We start from the raw sequence: 22,239 nt of genomic DNA, 5'->3' as shown, positions 1-22,239 counted from the left end.
AGCTATTTGAGATATTTCAATTCCAACACTTAACATGTCTGTTCACGTAAAATTCTTGCCTCACAGGTTCAGAAGTTCACATCAGAGATATTGTAACAAACTTACTGAGGCAAGGACCAAAAAGGGAAGGAAGAAAAACCCCACTCTTACACTCTCAGTGCACACTGTGGGCTGACTCCCACAGTGGTAACCAAGACTCCCTCATAAACACACCAGGCAAATGTGGGAGAATGCAACTCAAGGTTCTCTGGTGTTCTGCTAAAGTTTGCTTGCAGTGACAACAGCCCAAAACAGGTGAAGTTAAATAAAAAAGCTCTGGCCATGGTTTGATAGCCCTTGGATGTAAAAATACAGAACAAAATACAGCAAGTCTCTTCCTCACCCCAGGCACCCAAGGTTGTAGTCAGGGATTCTGAGCCCTGGGAGCAGGAAAACTGCTAGAAGAGCATTTGCTATTGTTTGTCAAAAGCTGTTATTCTCACTGTGGAAGCCTTTGCAGACCCCAAACGTACCATCCTTACATATATCAAACACTCGGGCACAGAGCCTCAGTCAACAGTTTCAGTTACAGTTTAGCCACAAGAAAACATAATACATCTTTTACCCTTGCCTTCTCATCTCGTGAAGATCATGCATGGCATGCATTAGACAAAACCATATTTTTGCAGAAAAACAAAACATTTTAAATCCTGTTTGTATGTTGATCATTGCATCAGTTAAAATAAGTAGTATGTTTTTAAATTGCTGATCTCAAGCTAATTGGTGTCAACATTATCAAAGAAAATAGCTAAAAGCAGTGACTAAAAAGGAATGTCTTTCACATCCCTAGAGTGAATTTATTGGGGTACAGGAAGAAGCAGTGGAGACCAAACCTACATGAAGCTTTGCACCCTTCACATCTACCAATAAAAAAGTATATAGACCAATATTATTTTATTTCCTTTTTCAACATTTCCTTTATGTCTTCAGCACACAACATTTCATGTCTCACAGCCAGGCTGCTTGATGATGGTTTTAAATTTCTCTTCTAAAAACACCTAAAAGGAGAGCTACCTGCCCAAGACTGGTGGCTCTGCATTTCCTTGCACCATTGTTCTCTACTGTCAGGGACAGAACCCTGACGGAAGGCCCAGACCCTGTCATTACTCAGTTGTAAGTGGTACCCCCAGTAAATGACCGTTGAAGCCCCATCCAAACTGTCATTATCAGTTTGTTTGTTGACCTCTCTTATGTTTCACATAAAGAACCAGCACCTTTCCTACTCCAACCTGCCAGAAACCAACTAGCTGAGTACCTCATTGATGGCAAGCTGCTCTCCTCCTCCCCCAGGGTGACCATAGCGGTGGTTGGAGCTCCGGAAGTCCTCATACAGGTCCTCCTCGCTTCCCACATCATCTGTTAGAGCTGTCTTATCCAGTGCACCATCAGTGATCACTGCAACAATAAAAAGAACAAATTAGTCTAGACCACAAGATCAACAGCAACGCTCTTATGACCAATATATATATGTATCTCAATTATATGCACTTGGCAGACATTGTAATAGCAAAAAGGCAAAAAAAAAGAGAAATGAAAACTATATAAGCAATTGCAGGGCAGAATTCTAGCCTGGTGCATGCCCATTTTTCAGAGAATTTTGCTCCATTCATGTTCTGTTACAACAAATGATTGTATCTTTTTCTAGACTGGAAAGTATGATTCTCTGGAAAAAAAACGAAAACAAAACGTTGCAAAGAAAAGATCAAGAATAAGAAAACAGGCTCTGAAAAAGAGGTGCAGGGCAAAGATGACACAATGGGATTTCATGATGACACTTCCTTGTCCCTAAATTGGAGAGACATCGATTTGATGGATGGACCACTCGGTGGATAAAGAACTGGCTGGATGGCCGCACACAGAGAGTTGTGGTCCATGGCTCAATGCCTGGCTAGACAGCAGTAACAAGTGGCGTCCCTCAGGGATCTGTGTTGGGACTGGTCTTGCTCACCATCATTGCTGCTGACATGGACAGTGGGATTGAGTGTGCCCTCAGCAAGTTTGCCGATGACACCAAGCTGTGTGGTTCGGTTGATACCCTGGAGGGAAGGAATGCCACCCAGAGGGACCTCGACACACTTGTGAGGTGGGCTGATGCCAACCTCATGAAGTTTAACCATGCCAAGTGCAAGGTCCTACACCTGGGTTGGAGCAATCCCAGGCACAGCTACAGGTTGGGCAGAGAAGAGATTCAGAGGAGCCCTGCGGAGAAGGACTTGGGGGTGTTGGTCGATGAGAAAATGAACATGAGCCGGCTTCAGTGTGCACTTGCAGCTCAGAAAGCCAACTGTATCCTGGGCTGCATCAAAAGGAGCGTGACCAGCAGGTCGACGGAGGTGATCCTGCCCCTTTGCTCTCGTGAGACCTCACCTGGAGTACTGTGTGCAGTTCTGGTGTCCTCAACATAAAGAGGACATGGAACTGTTGGGACAAGTCCAGAGAAGGGCTGCAAGGATGATCAGCGAACTGGAGCACCTCCTGCATGAAGACAGGCTGAGGAAGTTGGGGCTGTTCAGCCTGGAGAAGAGAAGGCTGCGTGGAGACCTCATAGCAGCCTTCCAGTATCTGAAGGGGGGCTATAGGGATGCTGCGGAGGGACTCTTCATTAGGGACTGTAGTGACAGGACAAGGGGTAATGGGTTAAAACTTAAACAGGGGAAGTTCAGAATGGATATAAAGAAGAAATTCTTTCCTGTTAGGGTGGTGAGGCACTGGAATGTGTTGCCCAGGGAGGTTATGAATGCTCCATCCCTGGCGGTGTTCAAGGCCAGGTTGGACAGAGCCTTCCTTGGGTGATATGGTTTAGTGTGAGGTGTCCCTGCCCATGGTAGAGGGGCTGGAACCTGATGATCTTAAGGTCCTTTCCAACCCTAACTATTCCATGATTCTATGATTGCCATTTTCACGGGAAACTTGACCAGGGGACAAGCTCATGTCTGCCAATTCACACCCTGATGTTTGTGATTTACCAAATCCTATCAGACCAAGGAAACTCTCAGCCTTGGGAAAAAAACATTCACCTTCCTCTTTGTCCACACATTTACAGAACTTAAACCTTTTTTGTCCCTTGTTTGCTACAGAAGTATCCATTATCACTACAGGAGGGCTATACTGCTTAGCACAGCCTGAAATAAGCTACAGATAATGAAGGGTTAGCTGCTGGTACTTAGAACAAGCACTGAGGTTTCAACAAGCCTCAGAGAAATAAAAATCCAGCATTTCTACTCCTTACACAAAAGAAAATGTCACTTTATCTGTTTTCACAGGCAGGAACCTTTTCCTAAGCTCTCAAGTTACAGCAAATACCACGTCTCTGGGCAACCTGTGACAGGGCCTCACCACCCTCACAGTAATTCTTTCCTTATACCACCCTCACAGTAATTCTTCCCTTATACTTAATCTAAATCCCCCCCTCTGTCAGCCATTGCCCCTTGGTCTGTCCCTACAGGCCCTTGTCAAAAACCCCTCTCCAGGTTTCCTGCAGCCCCTTTAGGCACTGGAGCTGCTCTAAGGTCTCCCCTTAAGGAGCTTTCTCTTCTCCAGACTGAACCAGCCCAGCTCCCTCAGCCTGGCTCCAGAGCAGAGCTGCTCCAGCCCTCAGAGCATCTCCACGGCCTCCTCTGGACTCGCTCCAACAGCCCCACTTCCCTCTTGCGCTGCTGTCCCAGACTGGGACTGCGGGGCTGCGGGGAGGGAAGGGGGGGGAGTGTGTGTGTCTCACCAGAGTGCAGAAGAGGGGGAGAATCTGTGTTTTATCAAATACAGAGAAGAACGTGTGACACAGCCAGTAGTTTTAGTTTAACAGACTCAACACGGTTACAGTAGAACTGAATGAAAACAGATACTGCTATCAGCTCTCCTGGTGAGTCTTGGCTGTCCAAGTTACACATGGTCTCACATTCAAACTGTCTGCAGAACAGGGACACTTTGAACCTGCACTTGTAACAGCTTGGAAAGGAAAAGCACCAGTCAGAGGCTGGGGATACATAGGCCTGTTTTTAAGCCCTCATTTCACTCCATAATGCAAGTGCATCTTAGGAACCTAACTGCATCAACATGCCAAGAAAAAGTGCCTATGGGTTCATTAGTTTATTATTAATGAGAGCAAAGCTCCCCAGTAACACAAAATAAAGCGCTGTCAAAGGTTACAGCAAGACCTGCAAAGATTGTCCCCATCAATGCTTTTATTACACGTGATGTTTTATCAAGGCTGCATCACTTGATTATTTTTATTAGTTACGGTGGGATGTAAATTCAGTGTTGCAGCTATGAGTTCAGTGCAATAACTTGACATCAAAATAACTGGAGAATAAGCTATTTTTGAACTAAATACTTGACTGTTTATGCTTTGAATTCAATAGATACACATAACATAGCAAAAAGACATAGTCATTGTCTAAATTTGGAACTCAGCTCTATACTGAAGGCAGTTCATGACATGGAGGTGTATATGAGCTTCTGATTAAAGCAGAATTTTCTCTGGAAGCGTTTAACTACCCAACTACTCAACTTTAAGTGACATTTCACAAAATATCAGGCAGTCTCATAGTTTTGCTCTAGCGCATCACTATACAGAAGTTCTCTACCAAATACATGCCAGCACCATAGGTTGCATATAAAGCTGTTCTAGTGCTAAGACCTAGCCCATTCATAAAAAAAAAATCAAAACCAGCTGAAATGCCCCTGATATCATCATTTTATGCAGAATTACCATGGTTTGCTTATAAAAAAAGATAACAACCTTAAAAGCATCAAAGTATCACTTTTGCTCATACACTGAAAAACATTTCCTGATAATAACGAACAACTTCCAGTGTATTAGTACAGCAACATAAATTTAAAATGCTCTTTAAGAACAAATCAAATTAAATCGTTTATAATAAGGGAGTTAATCACTTAAGTCACAACTTTCTTTGCATCCCTCTGATCTTAGTCTTTTCCCTTATTTTATGCACAGCTTCATTGCTTTCACCTGATGCAGCTTCTGTTTTCACTGCTAAAAGTAATTTTCAGCTTGAAAAATTATTCATTGACATTTTTAAAGCTTTTGTTTCCCTCCCATTTTCCTATTTGTTCTCTCATGTGTGCTTAGATGAAAAAGCAAAAGCTCCAGGGAGATATTTATCTATATTACTTAAAATGCTCTATATGTCTGCTAAGTGCCTTGAAAGCTGTGTTTGCTTTTACTAGAGATCTGTTTTTCTTCTCTGATATTACCAAGCTCATCAATTTTCTGCAGTCCCCAAACCTGCTACTGCATTTTGGATTAGTTTTCCTGGCACAAGAGTCCTCATGGATGTTTTTCACAAAAAAACACAGCTTATATTCACACAAAAGTTCTCAATCCTTGAGGAAGGATGTCCCAAGATAACCATTATATGTTTTATCAAACCAACTAATGTTCCAGGGAAGAATAAGACTAATGAAAAATAAGAATTTGCTCTGAAGCAGCTTACATGAGACATTATTACAAATAAATAAATAAATAGCCTGGAGTGGTGACCCACTGCAGTAGAAATCCATCAAGAAAGTAGGAGAATAAAGGCTTTTAATGTAGATAGTGAGTCAACCTGCACAACATAAACTAGGTCAACGAGAGAAGAAGCAAGCACTAGACAAAAAACCTTTAAAGGCAAGTTAACAGAGATTGCTGAAAGAGTCTACCATCTTCCTCAAGAGCACAGTACTAGTGAAACAGGCAACTACTACTATGCTGCACAGTAGCTGACTCTGATGCCTCATTCCTGCCCCCCTCTGCAATACTCATCTGCATTTAACACTGAAATCCACCGGTATGATCACAGCTGCCCTCTCCGTGCCTCTCTGAAACCCCTGATCTGACCTGTCCCTGGCAATCAGGCAGCCCCAAAGAACAGTATTCTGTCAGGAAGTAACACCAAGCATTCAATTTACTCCAGCAGATTTCTCCATATTTGATACAGGTGTTCTGATGTCACTAAATGTGGCAACAAACCCTATACATAGGAACAGAGTGAGGGGTTTGTCACCACAATTTAGTACTACAACCTTCCATGCAAGTATTACAACTCTGCTTTACACCATTTTTCCTCTAAGCCTGAGCTCATAATTTATGTCATGAAGTACAAAAGCAGATGGATAATTCTAGCAGTAGTAGCTCATAAAAGAATGCCACACAACCCCTTTTTTAATGCATCTGAATAAAGAATAAGGTGTCAAGAGCCTAACTCCATGAAGAGATACTTGGAGGATATGAAGCAGCAAAAGTCATACTAAAAAATGACACTGAAATCAGTGACTGGCATAGGAGGCCTGCATTCAAGTGCCTGAGCAGACAGCATTTAGGCTACATTCAAGGACAATCACAAAAACAAGAAGAAAAAATTATATAAGAATCAAATAAAGCTTGATCAAAATGTTCCAGAAGAAGAAGATATATGGGTTCACCCTTAACACCTTCCTACAGGCTTTGGGATGCAGGCATAAACAGCATCAGGAGGGTCCTGGCTTGGCTCTGCTTGTAAGCCCACCTTGCTGAAGAGGCAATGCAAAAGGCTGAAGCCAAGCAACCCTGAGAGGTACTTGCCACACAGTTACAGAGCTCTCCATCTCATCAGAAAGCCACTGGAGCTGTTGTCAGCTCTGCACTCTCACACAGAAGAGCACTCTGTGCCTGCAGTGAGACACAAGCCATGCAATGGCTGAAGTGCGCGCAAGTACAGTTCACAGCCCTGTGAGCCCACCAGCTGCATCCTACTTATAAGTAACTGTGGATAATTTGAGATGCATAGAGGCAGCTGCCTGTACTCTTGGGAGCCACAAGCAAGCCTATGCAACACCAAAAAAGCAAAGCAGCTAGGCTACATTGCCACAGGCTTGATCTTCATAACCAAGAGAAGATGGTGGGGAGGGAAAAATGAGGGAAGCCTTGTGTTGTTCATCTAGCCAGCAGGAAACCAAAAGAACTTGGGATTGTCTCTGACTGAAAGTCACAGACTGAACACAAGTATTAACCACAGTCCAGAGTTCAGTTAAGTGTGGTGTCACCTAGTACAGGTGACATGGTTCACCATGTCTGAGCTCTTCTCCTCTCTCAAAGGATGGACCTGATTCATACATTCCAAGTGCCAGGAATTAATGAACACAAGTTCTTGTGGCTGAAAATAAAATACTACCACCACCATGAATAAATAAATCCCACCTTGTCATTGGAGAATCACAGCAGAAATTGCTAGAACAGGCACCGCAGCCCCAGATCTAACAGAGACTCTTAACAGAGATCTCTCAAAGTCTCACAGACTTAGGTCTCAAGCTGGAATAAATCCCAGCAGGTCCCTGTTGGTGAGGAGCTCCAGCTGCATGCCCAGGTCAGAAGCGTAAACTATGACCCAGGACTGACAGAAAGTGATCTTGAGGCAGTTACCCCAAAATCTTGATTACTTGTTTTCACCTGACTCATGGCTTACAGATTTTAGGGATAAGATGGGACAGAAACCCATGCTGATCACAGACAGCTTCCAAAGCCAAGAACATCCATAGCTTATTAAAAAGCACATTATATTAATGACAAAGGGAAAGCTTTTGTGTATTTGAAGTACCTTTCTTTCCAGTGTGCTTTTTCAGTACCACATCCACACATGTAGCTTGCCTCTGCAGCACTGATGTTTAAAATAGTTCACTGAAATAACAGTAAAAGCCTGATTTACACTCACAGAGCAAATTAATTCAGAGCTAACAACATCATTCCCTTTGCCTCACAGAGCAGAGATTGCTGTGGTTGTGTGCAGTGCCTACAGGAAAGTGCTGCAGCTGCTGAAGAGAGCAATTCAAGAGATTTAAGATGATAAACCAACAAAAGGGGTGGCATGGGGTAGGGAAATCAAACCCCGACTTCATTGCTCAGGTGAAAAGAGCCCCTCCACCCTCCTCTTTGCCCATTCTGAACTGTTAAACCCTCACCTCCCTTAGAAACAGCTGCCATACTAGTGCTGCAGCCTCCATCAGTCCTATCCTAAATTATGTGCTTCATTTATCAGCTGCTTGATATACAGAGGTCCCTATGCAGCTGCCACAGTAAAATCCATCAGAGTGATGTCATCTCACTTCTGCCCCAGCAGTGCAATTCTCCAGCTCTTTACTGTGCTGATGGAACCCTCTCACATCATTCTGCTTATAGTTTCATATGGTTGTGGGCCAGTTTAACAGGAAGAGGGAAGTCTGGCAGGGAATTAGCAAGAAGGGGACAATGACCAGCTCGTATGAGTTTCATCATGGGGGGGGTGAGGGAAACAAACAAAAAAACATTAAAAATTCCCAACCAACCAAAACCGCAAAACACAACAACCACCATCAACTCCCCGCAGCCCCCCCTCCCAGCCCAAGGCCAGGGGCCTGTAAAACCACACCTCATAAAGCTATGGTCTTCACAATGACATTTCTGAGCACGCATTGAAACTGCATTCAGTGAATCTTTGAGTGGAAAAATGTAGACTGGGGAGGAGAGGCAGGAAATGCTTAGGTGCAGAAAGCAAGCTTTGTCGCTTCCATTTTAAAGAAACATTAAAAAGGGAAAGGACTCAACATAACAAGATCCAATTAACATTTTGGTATAATGCCACAAATGGAATTGCTGTTGTGAATGAAACCAGTTCCTAATTAGCTGAGGCAAAGAGCAAATCCATGCTCGAAAATAAAAAGGACGCAGTTCTTGGATGGAAGGCTGAGTGCTGGTCCTCTGTGGGTCTGCTGGGCACATCACCCGGGGTAACATTCATCAGTAATAATGCACTGAGCCACCCACTCAGGTTTCAGGAGTTCCGAATCCCTATTAGAATCTAAATTACTTGCAAGGGAGGCTTAAGGGAGTTCTCAGCTCTCTCGGGTAGTGGAGATAATTACGGGGAAGAGAGATGCAGATTACGAACGGCTCTGCGGCTCCGACTCCTACATTACCACTTGCTACGCATTTGCAGCTTGGTCGGCTTTGCCTTGGCAGACATGTGGCAGAGAGCTGCGCCCAGTCCCTTCCTTCCTTGTTGAGTGATGCTATGAGTGGGAAAAGATGAGCAGTTTAGCTAGATTTGGAGGAGTGGAAAACGATGGGAAAACCAGATAGGAAATCACATCAATATACTTTCTTGATTCAAAGCCTGATCATTTGTTGTAAAGCCCCTCTGTTGTACTGCACACAAACTATTAATTCACTGGCTACGTTCCCATCACAGCTACCGACTTGGAAAAAAAGCAGGCATGTCCTCCTACACTGTGTATTTCTTGTTTATTTGCTCAGGTCTGATTACTCATCCATACTGACATGTTTGCTCTTATTTTTCAGATGAACATTGTTGGAAATGCTATTTACTTTATGTCTGGACGATGTTGAACATGATGAGGCCAATTCCAGCTCAGTCCTTTAAGCCTTATCACAATGTAAACATTAAATCAATCATAGCAATCAAAGCTAGCAGACAAATCCCTTCTAGTATCCAGGCATATTCTTTGCCATACCTTCAGTATAATGTACTGGTTGGAATAGCTGGTGTGTCATTTACTGCCCCAACAGGTCTTATTCATTGACACAGCTGCTATTTCAAGGAGCTGGGGGTGAGGAGTGGTGGCAGATCATAGATTCCTAGAATGGTTTGGGTTGGAAGGGACCTTAAAGCCCATCCACTTCCAGCCCCCTACCATGGGCAGGGACATCCTCCACTAGACCAGGTTGCTCCAAGCCCCTGTGTCCAACCTGGATGAAACCATCCATCGATTTTTCAAGTCTCCTCTGTGGAAGACTAAAATGGTTGCATTTCTTGTTTCTAAGAGGCAACAAGCACTGATATTCCAAATTCACGCTGAATTTTTACCTGTCCACTTAACTCTGCTGCTTAACCCTGTACCTGCTATGCCTTGAAGTAAAAATCAAACACAGACCAAACCCCCCTCCCTTGAAGAGAAAAACAACAACAACAAAGCTGCCCTTTCATCAAAATAATCTGCTTCCCAAAATACAGATATGCTGCTGGTTGGGAAACAACATCTCTGACACTGTCTAGTGGAGCACTGTCGGAGTCAATTCAGATCAGCAGTATCCTCAGATGAGCTTTTGGCTCATCTGAAAGATGAAAATACCATGTCCGTCACCAAATCCACCTATTCTTACCTCAAAAGTATAACAATGGAAGAAATTCAAGTAAATGAGCCAGGAAATCAGAACAACAGTTACGGTGGACAACACCTACCTTCAGCAAATGTAGGAGGTAAAAGCAACATCAAGGAGTGTTAGTGCAGCTGACAAGCCTGACAAAAATACATTTGAAAGGACTTTGTCAATAAGATTTTAGACTATTAATTTATTTTTAGGAGAGACTCTGCTTCTGCTTTTCAGAACCTTTTAGGCACATCCCACAAGTTGGAAATTCTGGCAAAAAAGACATGTCATTTTCTTTATGCCCACAAATTTCCCTATATCATCTCAACACCTGCCACTATGCCAGTGCATGGGTACATGTGGTGTCCTAAAGGTTACTTTTGGGCTTCTCTCATCTTTTGCTTGCACTAGTATACAAAACTTGCCTGTGGGAAAATGCAAACAAAGGAGCCATCCTATCTTACTCTACCACTACTTAATCTGAGTTCATGTGAACCAAAGCCATGATACGCAAACACACTCAGACTCTGTGTTTTAATATTTTTTTTTCCTCTTCCAGAAAGAAAGCAAAAAAGGTTGAAACAATTTGGACATAACCAACACCTTGAGCAGAAAAGGCTCCCCCATATTGTCTCAGTAATTGTTATTCCTCCAGCCTCTGCAGCTACTTTCCAGGGACTTAATTGGAGTTCTCTTAATGCAAGGGCTGTTATCCCCCAAATGCTGCCCTTGTCTGTTTTAATTATATTGATTTAGCTGTGATGCTTGCTTCACCTCTAAAACCACTTCCTAAGACCATTCACAGGAGAGTGCTGGAAACCTAAGTCATCAAAGATTCTTACAGTAACTCCTTTCTTGTACCCGTTACTTTATTAAACATGGAAAGAATGTAAACATGCTGAAGGAAATTCGGGTTGATTTACATTTCCAAAGATTCAGTGCTTTTATTATGCCTTTAAATGCAAGTACACCCTCAAAAGGCCAAGAGATTGGAAGCTAAGTCTTTGCTAAAGATTTTGTTGCCAAAAAGCATATGGTTTTCTTCAGTCTTAAGTCACGGTCTAGGAACAAGAAAATACCACTACATGTAAAGTTTAACTACTGGCCTGGAAAAGACCATGCTGTAAAGAATGGTTAAGGTGGTTTTTATGAAGAATTGTCACTAGGAAGTAAACCAATTCACATCACAGAAGTCTAAAATGTTGCACTCAGTCACATCAACTTTGCATGGAAATAATCAACTTCCTTTGCTATTTTTATGACTGTCAAACCTGGAGCAGGAAAAACCCAAAGTGAAACAAAACCATGGGTCTTTCTTATAATGGAGTTACGTTACAACTTGAACAATTAAGAACGAAGAACTGCCCTGATAATAATTAAAAAGCCTTTGGCAATGCAGCCACCTTTGGTTAAGACAAAATCATTTGACACAGGAGCCTGAAACAAGGCCTGAAAGTCTATCACTACCCAATAAGGTGAACAACACGCATGCACTGGGTGCATACTGTTTCCAGCAGTCAGCACAAAGAGCCACTGCTTGGCCCTTCTGAAAAGCAGGCTGCTTATATATGTGCCTGAAGATGGATTTAAGGGGCTAACTTTGAACACTTGTATTTGAAAAGTGTGACCTTTGTTTTTTTCCCAGAATTCTGCCTAATGCTCTCAATCTAGTCTTTATCTTTGTGAAGCTATCCAGGCTGACAAGTGGCTTAGATCTATGACCTTGCACCACAGAAGTAATTAAAAATGAATGCCAGGAGAAGACTTTCAATTGCTCTTGTGCATTATCAAGTATAAGTCTCAAGGGCCAGCCAGACTGTTTTGTTGTCATTATTTTGAATGACCAGTCTTTGTGTAACACACAACGGCTTTTCTGGTTTTCTAATGCGGCTGCAGTCTTTTCATTAAAAATACTGGCAAAACTGCTTTACCTTTAGGAAATCCCTCTGTCCCTATTTATATTTTAATCTGAGTTCTAAGAAAATCCCCGAGATCAAGCTACCAAATATTTCTGAAGGAAAAACAGGAAATCAAGGATTAATATTATTTAACTACAACTGCCACGATAGCTAAGGAATCTGGCTCTTCACAGAAGACACATTTGAGTAACACCACAGTACACAAACAAAGGATGCAAAAATTAGGCTCTGAGTAAGTCAGGGTGATTCTTATTTGAGGTTATTCATAACAGAATTGGGAAATCAGGTCTGAACAAGCTACAGGAGATATGACCAAGCGTAATCCACCCTCATAATCCTAGCAGGCAAAGACACAGCATCTCTACTAGAAGATGGGTGCAGAATAGAAGGGTGCCACATTAGCTCAGTTAGAGGGACCTTGTGGAGAGAAAACAGCATACTCACCAAGATATTGTATATTCACAGTCCTGTGAGCATAAACTTTGCTGCCAGAGTGCAGGACTGACTCATTTTAATATCCAGTACTGCTCTATGTATGACCTGTGTTGAAGACCAGCTCTACAAACTGATGGAGCACAGAGGTGACCCAGATGAGAGGATGGTGCAGTCCCTTGCCCTCATTCATGTCTGGGAGTGTGCTTTTCACCAGCTCCAGCAGCAGTCCCCACACCAGTCAGCTCTCACTACCTCTATTCTACAGGACCTCCAGGCTTCCCTGCCAATGATATATGTGAAATACACTAAACTAACGTAATTTCAAATGGTACATGGACAATAATGTTCTTACAGCCTTATTCAATAGTGTTCTTATTATCATAGGAACAGAGCTGCCCACTGTGAAGTATTTGCTTCCTGGAAATCTAGGGGTGCAAATATGATACATAACTGCAAAACAAATTTGAAGAATGAAGCTCAAGACACTGAACCTGTTGATAGATGTATCTCAACAAATTTCCAAATATCATAGGGAAAAGAGACTTCACATTCAACAATTTTACGTTTCCTAGGAAAGGTGTGAGAAGGTACCTTATTTCAGAGTGTTTTCACAACATTCAGCTTCAGGTCCAAATTATAGCCGAATGTGTCAGATGTAATCTCACCCTAAAGCAAGAAGACTCTTCCAAGGAAAACATTATTCTTTTTGGAATATATCAAGTATTTGATTCAAAGCCAGAATTAATCATCCCTTTAAAACAAGAAAGCATTCTGGCAAGGTCACATTGGTCAGGGTGCCTTTAATAGTTAAATTCATTACTTAGGATGTTTACTGCAGGCCTCAACAAGGAAATAAGAATATCAGAATTGGCAAGGTTAGCATTTCAGCAAATCATGAGCCTGAGATGCTAACTGTGCATTTTGGACTATGAATTCAAAATGACATAGTATCACTTACAGATCATTGGACACAACACAGAATATTTTGGAAGCTTTGGAGACTGATTTAAACACTGAACCCATCCTCAGCTGGAGATGGTAAGCGGCAAAAGTATACTAATACAGGCAGCAACAATAAAAGAACAATAAAACATAGAAGAAGATGAAGCCTTTTCAAAAGTCACATTCCTAAAGCAAGCCTACCCCTCTTTGGAGCAGTACATACAGTGTATAATCCAATGCAGCTCTACCTAAGGCACACTCAGAAAAGGGACACCTCCAGAGAGACAGCTGAAGCAGTCAAAATAATCTTTGAAAACCTGACAGTAGTGGTGTATCTTGCAAAATCAAAGCAGGCTAAAACAAGGACAGAGCCTTCAGAGCAACTCTGTTGGAATGTTCTAATGCACGGCACCAGCCAAACCACCTGCAATTCTTTATCAGCCATTTGATAAAGACCTAACTCCACAAAGCCTTATAGGTGCAGCAACAAGAGATACTCTACACACATACATTTCCAATTTGGCATATTGCACGCAGAACGCACAACTAAACTGCAGCACACAGCATCAGCCTGACTTAGGGGGTGATGCCACAGTGTGGTGCCTTTGCGATAGCCTAGAAAAGCAAAATGATTAACAGGCCTTATTCCTTACTCTTGCTGGAGGTAGCCAACACTGCCAGCAACTGCAGTCCTATACAGGACAATGCAGGTAAGTGCAAAGAGGATCCTCTCGAGCCATTCAGATATGCCCCTTCTACTCACCAACCAGCTCAAAATAAACTCACAAATCCTTACAAACTAACTTTTTGATCATATCAACACCCTGTGTCAACCCTCTGTTCTCCGCTTCCTTCTCCCAGAACAAAACCAAAGGATGAGGGAAATAAGGACCCACATCACCCTGTAGCAATCCCTCCACCTTCACCTGCCTCAGCCTTGCAGAGCTCTAAATTCTACCTCATGAAACAGCAGCCCCTTCTCAGAGGTTCTCATGTAGCTGACAGAACCATTATACATGGAGACGATGTATATAAATATCCTTCAAATCCTGTTTCCTGGCACCTTGGTTCATTACATTCCTGTCCGCCTTCTTTCCTTCCAAAACACAAACGCAAAGGTTAGACTCCAAATGGGACTTCTTTTCCCTTCAAGTCCCTTTCTGAACTCAGCAGGTGCAGTTCTGAGGAAACTACCATTTCTAGACAGTTCCTGGCACCTGCTTATCTTTCCTGCTGGAAACATGTCAAATGTCATCAAAGTGTATCAGAACTTAAACAATCTCCTTGATTCCAGTATCCCTTCACTGTAAATACAGCCTAAGCTTGTTTGAACTGGAAATTGTTGCTCCCAGGTATAATTGCTCTGCACACAGCACTGTCTCCAGTCGATTCCAGGACACATTTTCTGAGCCGCATGAGTTTTCATTACTAACCTTAGAGTAACCCTAAAGGTTTGAGCTCATTCTCTTCACAAGACTGCGTAGTTCCTTCATTGCATGATCTCAGAAATGTCAACAGCAAAACAATCAGAACAGGCACAACTATGCATGCCTTGTTTCAACACAGCATGGCATTTCCAGCCTGATAAAGCTTAGAAAGCCCTATCAGAGGTGAAAGAAAATGTGGGACAGATGGGAGGGACAAAAAAGAAAAGATGAATTCACAACTAAACAAGGTATTAGCTGAGGAATTAAGAAAAGCATTATAATTACTACTTCCATTCTAAATAGTACTCCCAGTCCAAAGCAACAGTGCCCTTTGCTGTCAGCCTTCCCAGATAGTGGCTGAGTGAAAGCAGTACTGTAGGTAAAATGTGTGAAGGTTTTACTTGTATTCATCATTTCTCACCCCATTCTGGAGTGGCTGAGATCACCAAAGGTATGAGTTGTCATTTAAGAGTGGGCTTGAGTACTGACAAGCAAAATCCAGGAACATCTGGGCACTCAAGATACGGCAGTCATGGATCATCACAGTTCCAATGACTCCACTACTAAATCTACAACTTCAATTTTTAGTCAACTGCAGTTTAATCCAGCCTTTTAGGAGGTAAAGAAGCACATTATCAGGATGTTACTCATCTGAGCAATGGCTTATGGGACTGATAACAGAGACAGGAGTTGATAAAAAAAAAAAAAAATGGTAGGTTTTCTTAGTTCCAAAATGATGACAGATAAAGAACTGATTTGGAAATTGTGAGAAGGCTTCTATGCGCCATATGACAATACTGTGGGACATGGCCGAGTATGAAATACACTTTATTTTCCTGGCCCTAGCTATTGCCAGAACATGTGAAATCAGTCAATCCCAAGCAAAATCTGAGTTTGGGTTGTGTGAGGTTGGATTCTTCCCTGGACTATTACGTTCTTCTCACTTTTGGGAAATGTAAATAGCATGAACCCCACCACAACTGATGCTACTTTCTCAACTAAGCATCCACCTTGTTCCTTAAAAAAGTCACAATTAGATCTCCCTTTGAAGACTGAAATACAACTGCAGGAAAATGAGAATATTTACCCAGGCACAAAAGCAACATCTTTAACATGGCCATAGAATTAATTACATGGCCATAGAATTAATTACCAGGCTTAGACAGAAAAAATTCTCACATCAAAATTCCAGATATTTCCAGAGTAAAGAAGACAACAATACCCAAAATTCAATATTATACAATATGCAAAGATAGTCCAGAGCAGACACTACCCCTAATCCACCATAAAGGCAAGATCACACCAGGAGTAAGCAGCAAAAGAAGCAAGCATGCAGACTGCTCAGTAGACTCACAGCAGACCACCTTGCCTTCCATTAGAAAGCAGCAGCAGCTTTACCTAATTTTAGCAAGCAAAGTGAAGGAAGGATGCAGGTTATATCATACCATGAACAGATCAACCTTGCCCAGAAAGGACCCTTAATGCAAAACATCTTCTCCCCCCTCAGTTATTAATTCACACATCCAACCCCAGTGAGGTGAGGTTGTTATTACCCATACTCAAGTAAACGCTCACTTTCCTCTGTGTGATGCAGCAGAAACAACACAGTACTCATTTACTCCAAATCACTGTAATTACATCATTTTCCTTTCCCACACCAAGGCACATCTACAGACAGAAAAGTCTCTTCTGCTTTTAAGAAGGAATGTGAAAATTTGTACTCTGCCTATACCTTTCTCCACCTGTGATCCATCTCCCAACACACTGGCAGGACAGAATATTTCCTGGATAGATCATTGTGCAGTGCAGCTACAGTGTAAACCTAGGAGTATGCCGCTCCTCATTTTTCTATCACATTAATTCAATCTATCACTTACTTCTGGATTCTCTCCAACTCATCCCACAGCGTTCTTACTGTGGTGCCCAAAAATATACACAATATATCCTTTAAACAACTACACATACACTTAACAACTCAGCCTACACACCATTTCATACTTAAAGCTAGACATACCCGAATGATAATGTCATGAGTTCAGGTCAGCTTTATTTTAAATTATAGAGAAGACTGATGCAGTGCATTTTAGACTAGACTGAACAACATGAATATATTTGTTATGAACTCACTCAAATTAAGTTAAATTAAGGGCACTACCTTTCTGCGCACCCACAGGTGTTGATCTCTTCACACAATTTCAATGCCTTTCCTTCAGAAAGGTGCCAGACACCTGGGCTGTAAATCCAGCACAACATGTTCGAGCACAAGAGTTTGGAAGTCCTCTTATTCACTGTGCATGCATTTGATCTGCATGAGGCATACAAAGCACAGTCACTGATACCCACTTTGGCCTGAACTTTCCACACACTCCCGAGAGCTCTGCTGAACCTGGGTGTCATTTCATCTGTCAGACCTGGAAAGAGACCTGTCAGTTTGTGCTGTGTGCAGCTCAGGGACCTTCAGGAGACACTCTTGCCACTAAGTATTTTGTTTAGCAAAAAGCTGAGGAAAAAAAGCATAGAGCCAGGTCCCTGTCTGCAAAGTCACACCACTTGATCTGCTCTCCCTAATGCAAAGGGGCAGAGTATTTCCTTCCCCTTTTTCCTACACAGCTTGGCTATAAATGCAATTGCACTGATAAACATCCACAGCAAAGGATCATTTGCCCAAACTAACTGACTGCTGCCACAAAATCACTGTGTAATAATTTCACTAGGAAAGTGCAGCCTACACTGCTGTGTGACATTTAGCTTTTAATTGCACTCAGCCAACAGCAAAATCAAAATCAGATATTGTTGTGTTGGTTAAAGCTCCCCCTCTAGATAAAACACGGACTCTGTCAAATATCATCATAGGAGCACTAGCACACTGGATTAAGCTGCTACTTGACTCTGCTGCAGTTGGGCTACACTCATACCAAAGGCTGCTGGCTCTCCCAGCCCCCAAAGGGAAGAGAACATGGGAAGCAGGAGATTAGGACAATCTGATGCAGCACAGCAGATCAAGCAGTCACTGGGGCACAGCAGGGAGGGAGGAATGCTTCAGGCAGGAATTCATGCTGAGCAGAATACTCCCACTCAGCCTCATCTCCAGCCAAGGGGAACAGGGAGCAGCTCGGAGGGAGCAGAACAACACTCACAGCCTACTTCTCTCACTAAAGTTTGGAAGAGTTTGACCAGCAAGGTTTGGTCTGAGTGATACCTGTGCAAACAAGTACAGAACAGCAGCACTGGATAATGCTGTCTTACCCCAATTAGCTCATGGCTGCTCACCAGCCGTCTGTCCCAGTAACAGTTTGTGCATACAGTTCACAGCTGGAGCATGACTTCTAGCATGATTAAGAAATTGCTCTGGCCAAGTTGTAGTTTGCATTTGATCCTCTCAAAAAACGTGCCCGTTGGGTTTGCTTTGCTGCAGCACCATGCCTGTGCAGTGGTGTGGAGATGAGAGACTCCAAGGGCCTGAAGCCACCCTGCAAGACAAGCCACTTAGCTAACACTGATAATTAAAATCAGCTAGGACTTCAGTTTCATGTGCACCAAAATTGTTGTGTTCTCCTCAGTCCCAGGGTGCCAGTGCAGCTGGGCAGCAAACACCCAAACAGCTTTTTGGGTTGTATCACATCCAGTATCTTGCGCTCACCAGAACAGCAAGGCTGTGCCAGGGTCAGCAATGAAGCTATGAATAAAAAGCGAGTTTCAGCTTACAGTCACAGCACATGCATCAGGAAGCACAAGGTGATTTTGAAGTTTAATTCCAGACTAGAAGGATCGATACCTGAGCAAGCTCACAATGGCCTAGTTCCACAGAAGCATGGATACATCAATTCACTGTTTCAGTCAGATTGACTAGCCAGGCTATTTATTGCTGCCCCTGTCACAACTTGGCTACAAAGATCTAACCCATGCAGACATATCTGCTCACGCGTAACTACCTTGGCATTTTTTAACAGTGCGCTGTAGTGACAGGTAAAAGCTAAATTTCAAGCTTTCTATCCACAGATCTTTCCAGGAAAGAAACACCAAATTCCATTTAAAGTTCTGGTAAAAACAGGGCCCACAACAAACCAAAACTGAACGCCAAAGGTCAGTTTTGAATAAAGTGTCTATCTTATTCAATCCTTTGCTCACCTTAGCATATTCATCCTCTCTGCAGCTGACCCTTGTAAACCACAGACAATGTCACAAGAGCGAGCTCAGCAGTCTAAGTAAGTGGATCCCAATTCGTGTTGTGCTGCAGTGCAGGGCAGAGCAGAATCCGGCCTGCCTCCCAGCCCCAGGGCCTGGAAACATGACCTCAGCTGCCCTCTCCTGCCTTGTCTGTTGAACTTGACTCCCATTTCCAGTACAGCCTTGCAATCAAGCACAGCAAGTGGGGACTGTGCACTTGGAATATGTGGTAATTTAGTTGTCTGATCTTAAGCAAGCACTGTTTTGACAGAACTGGGTGTTACATGATGAAAGAGAAGTGTGCTCAAGCTGCAGACTAATTCCGAAAGTAATTGAGGAAGACAATCCTCTACTTGTTAATACGATTTAAGCCGTAACTGCAGCCTCGCTCTCCTCCATGTAGTATTTAGTGAGGAGAAAAACCAGTGATCAGCAACACAAGAACTCGGACACTTCCTGGAATTGCTGGGGCTTAATGCAAATGCATAATATCCAGGCATGGCCGAGCTTTTTGCAATATAATCCCAAAGCTGCTTACAAGCCAACTCAAAATAAAACTGTTGTTGTTCCTGCCTGGTTACAGTGAACATGCAATAACCTCTCAGATGCCGGTGCCAGAGAACATGAGTTTACCTCAATGTATGTGTTTTATATACAGGAGTATGCTGTCATTAAAACAAAGCTTCACAGAAGGCATTATCTCAGTCCTAGTCTATAATCTTCTCTTGGAAACTATTTTGCTGCCCCTTTACTTCAAGAATACAATTAGTTTTTGCTGTACAAGGCGCTCGCTATGAGCACGTTCCAAAAGAGCAACAGGAGTTATTTCCAAAAGGAAAACAAGCCACCTTTGAATAGCTCCTTCTGTTACTAGCATACAAAAAGACTTCAGAGTGGATCACAGCACCCCTCTGCTAGGCAATTTGAGGACACTGATGCTCTGCTAGGTGGGAGAACAAAAGGCTGTGATACAAGATGACAGCTTAAAGCAATTTGATTTAGACAGACAGACAAAGCAATCTGCTGGTATCAGTACTGAAAGTGAAGAAAGATCTCCTCATTCCTACTTTTGTAGGTTTAGCTGTACCACAAACTCATCTGTGTCATTACCTGCAATCACACTCAGACAGACTAAATACTAATTTCTGCTGATTTCCCTGCTGCATGCTCCAATAAAATACCTCCTGGAGCTCTTTCCATTGGGTGGAAAGCTCACAATACTGTGGCTTTTGGAAACAGGCCTGAAAGCTCATTTGTTTTCATAATTATCTTATACAACTGCTATCAGCCATGACAGCATCCTTTCAGATTATAATGTCCCAAGACATGCAGATAGCAAAGGACTGCCTAAGGCTACTCTTCTACTGCTCGTAACAGTATTAATAACAATACCTAAGCAAAGGCTTGACTTTATTACTGCAGATTAAATGAAAAGGCAACTCTGCAAGAAGTCTGGCCAGAAGGATTACATTGTTATTGATCTGGTTACTGTCGGATTGGGTCAGCAGCAGGACTCACATTCATGCTATACAGCCCAACTATTTAGAAAAGATTACCCTTGTAAGGCAAGCTTGCCTCCACTGCCTGCTTGTGCCGCATAGACTGGAATGAGGCTGTGGACTGGCAGAACTCCACTTGCTACTGAATCCAACATTTGCAATGGACTAAAATTTGCTCTTCTAGCTGCACTTTTTCAAGCTGCAGAAGGAAGCCAAGATGAGGGAGCAGCCACAAGTGTGGTCTACCTGAAGGCAAGAGTGCAGCAAACCCCTGGACTTATGCTTTGAAAAAAGGAAGCAAACCTTGGCTTTGCAGCATTTGGCATATCCTCCCATTGCTGTGCATACCTCAACTTTGCTGCTTCTTCAGGCAGCAGCCACCCAGAATGCCTGCCTACACCACCCTATGCACAAAAAACGGGCATGACACCACAGCCAGCAAGCAGGATCACATACCCAGCAGTAATTACAATGGAGACAGAAAATAGCACAGAAAAAGACAATACCCAGATCAAGTGGTGGGATGCCAGAAGCACACACTTTTGTGCTTCATAATACCCATGGAACCAGCTCTTCGATTCAGTTTGCACCTTATTCCTTCAGTACATACTTACAGCAGGACACTCCTCTGATTTTGCTTGGGAATGCAAGCACCTTCTTAACAGTCACGTTCGGGATGTGCATCACAAGCTTCCTAATGCACACAAGCATGCTGTTTCACTAGCAGTGGGTCAGGATGTTATTGTTCTCATGGACTCATGCTGGCAAGAAGTCCCACCTCCACCCGAACCCACAAAAAACCTCTTCAAGTTAGAATCACATACTTCCTACTTTTCAAATCCCTCCATCCTAGACACATCACAAATGCTGAACAAGCATCAGGCACACACTCTGTGGCCTGGTGATCCTGTGCTTACCTACATCCTGATTGCGTTGCAACTCAAACACTTTCACACCCCTGAGTTTGCCACTACTTGGGTAACTTTGGATGAACCAGGAAAGCAAAACATGAAAGACAAAATAATTCTGAAAAAGCTTTTCAAGGCTTATGATAAATGCATCAAGAAACTGTGGAAACATTCAAGATTAACAGAAAAATGTGGAGGTTTGACTTTAAAAGACTATTTCTTCTTCATCCAGAAGAAATAAGAGTTTGTAAGTCTTACCTATGGCTTTTTGGGAAGTTTGGGCAATAAAAGAAACCCAGAGTTTATCACAGAGGGCCTGGTCTTAAAGCATGCACTCTAGATATGTAAAGATTTGGGCTCCCTATTGAAGCCTCCAAGGTGATTTAACAAAATGCTTTTTCTTGGCAATCCTTGGTGTGTATATAAACATAAACCTTATACCTGCTGTATATCTGTATTGCACACATTAGAAGGTATCACCTGTCTTTGCTACTGAAAGGATTAGTGTATCTCTTATTACGAGTTCAAGAAAGAGTCTTAGAAACAGAAAAGTATTTGAGAGCAAGCAGTGGCAGATAGCTCCAGGCTGAGCCATTATTGAGGTGAAGATGATTCTTAGCCTGTGCTTTTTATTTTTCCGACATTGCTGCAGATTTTCAGTATCCTGGCTATAAAAACATTCCTCTTTGGAGTAGCATGGAAGTGAGAAGAAAGAAAGAGGTCTCTTTCAATAGCATAGACACAGTAAGGAAATCCAAAGCAAAGGAGCTCAAATCCTGTTAC

General features: G+C 42.7%; 2 protein-coding genes across 2 annotated transcripts in view; both read right to left on the bottom strand.

Moving 5' to 3' along the window:
• The window catches only part of PLEKHB2 (pleckstrin homology domain containing B2), a 469,993-nt gene that overhangs the window by 105,911 nt on the left and 341,843 nt on the right, over positions 1 to 22,239 (bottom strand). The window lies entirely within an intron of this gene.
• ARHGEF4 (Rho guanine nucleotide exchange factor 4) overlaps positions 1 to 22,239 on the bottom strand; it is a 165,972-nt gene that overhangs the window by 44,970 nt on the left and 98,763 nt on the right. Inside the window, 1 exon segment of the mRNA XM_062621737.1 lies at positions 1,295 to 1,434. Within this exon segment, the coding sequence (XP_062477721.1) occupies positions 1,295 to 1,434 (140 nt within the window).

The sequence above is a fragment of the Pezoporus occidentalis genome, unplaced genomic scaffold, assembly GCF_034315485.1.
Source record: "Pezoporus occidentalis ecotype Australia unplaced genomic scaffold, CSIRO_AGI_Poc_V1 ctg233, whole genome shotgun sequence".
NCBI classification, from domain to species: Eukaryota; Metazoa; Chordata; class Aves; order Psittaciformes; family Psittacidae; genus Pezoporus; species Pezoporus occidentalis.
The sequence above is the reverse complement of the archived record's forward strand: the minus strand, read 5'-3'. Positions and strand labels throughout refer to the sequence as shown.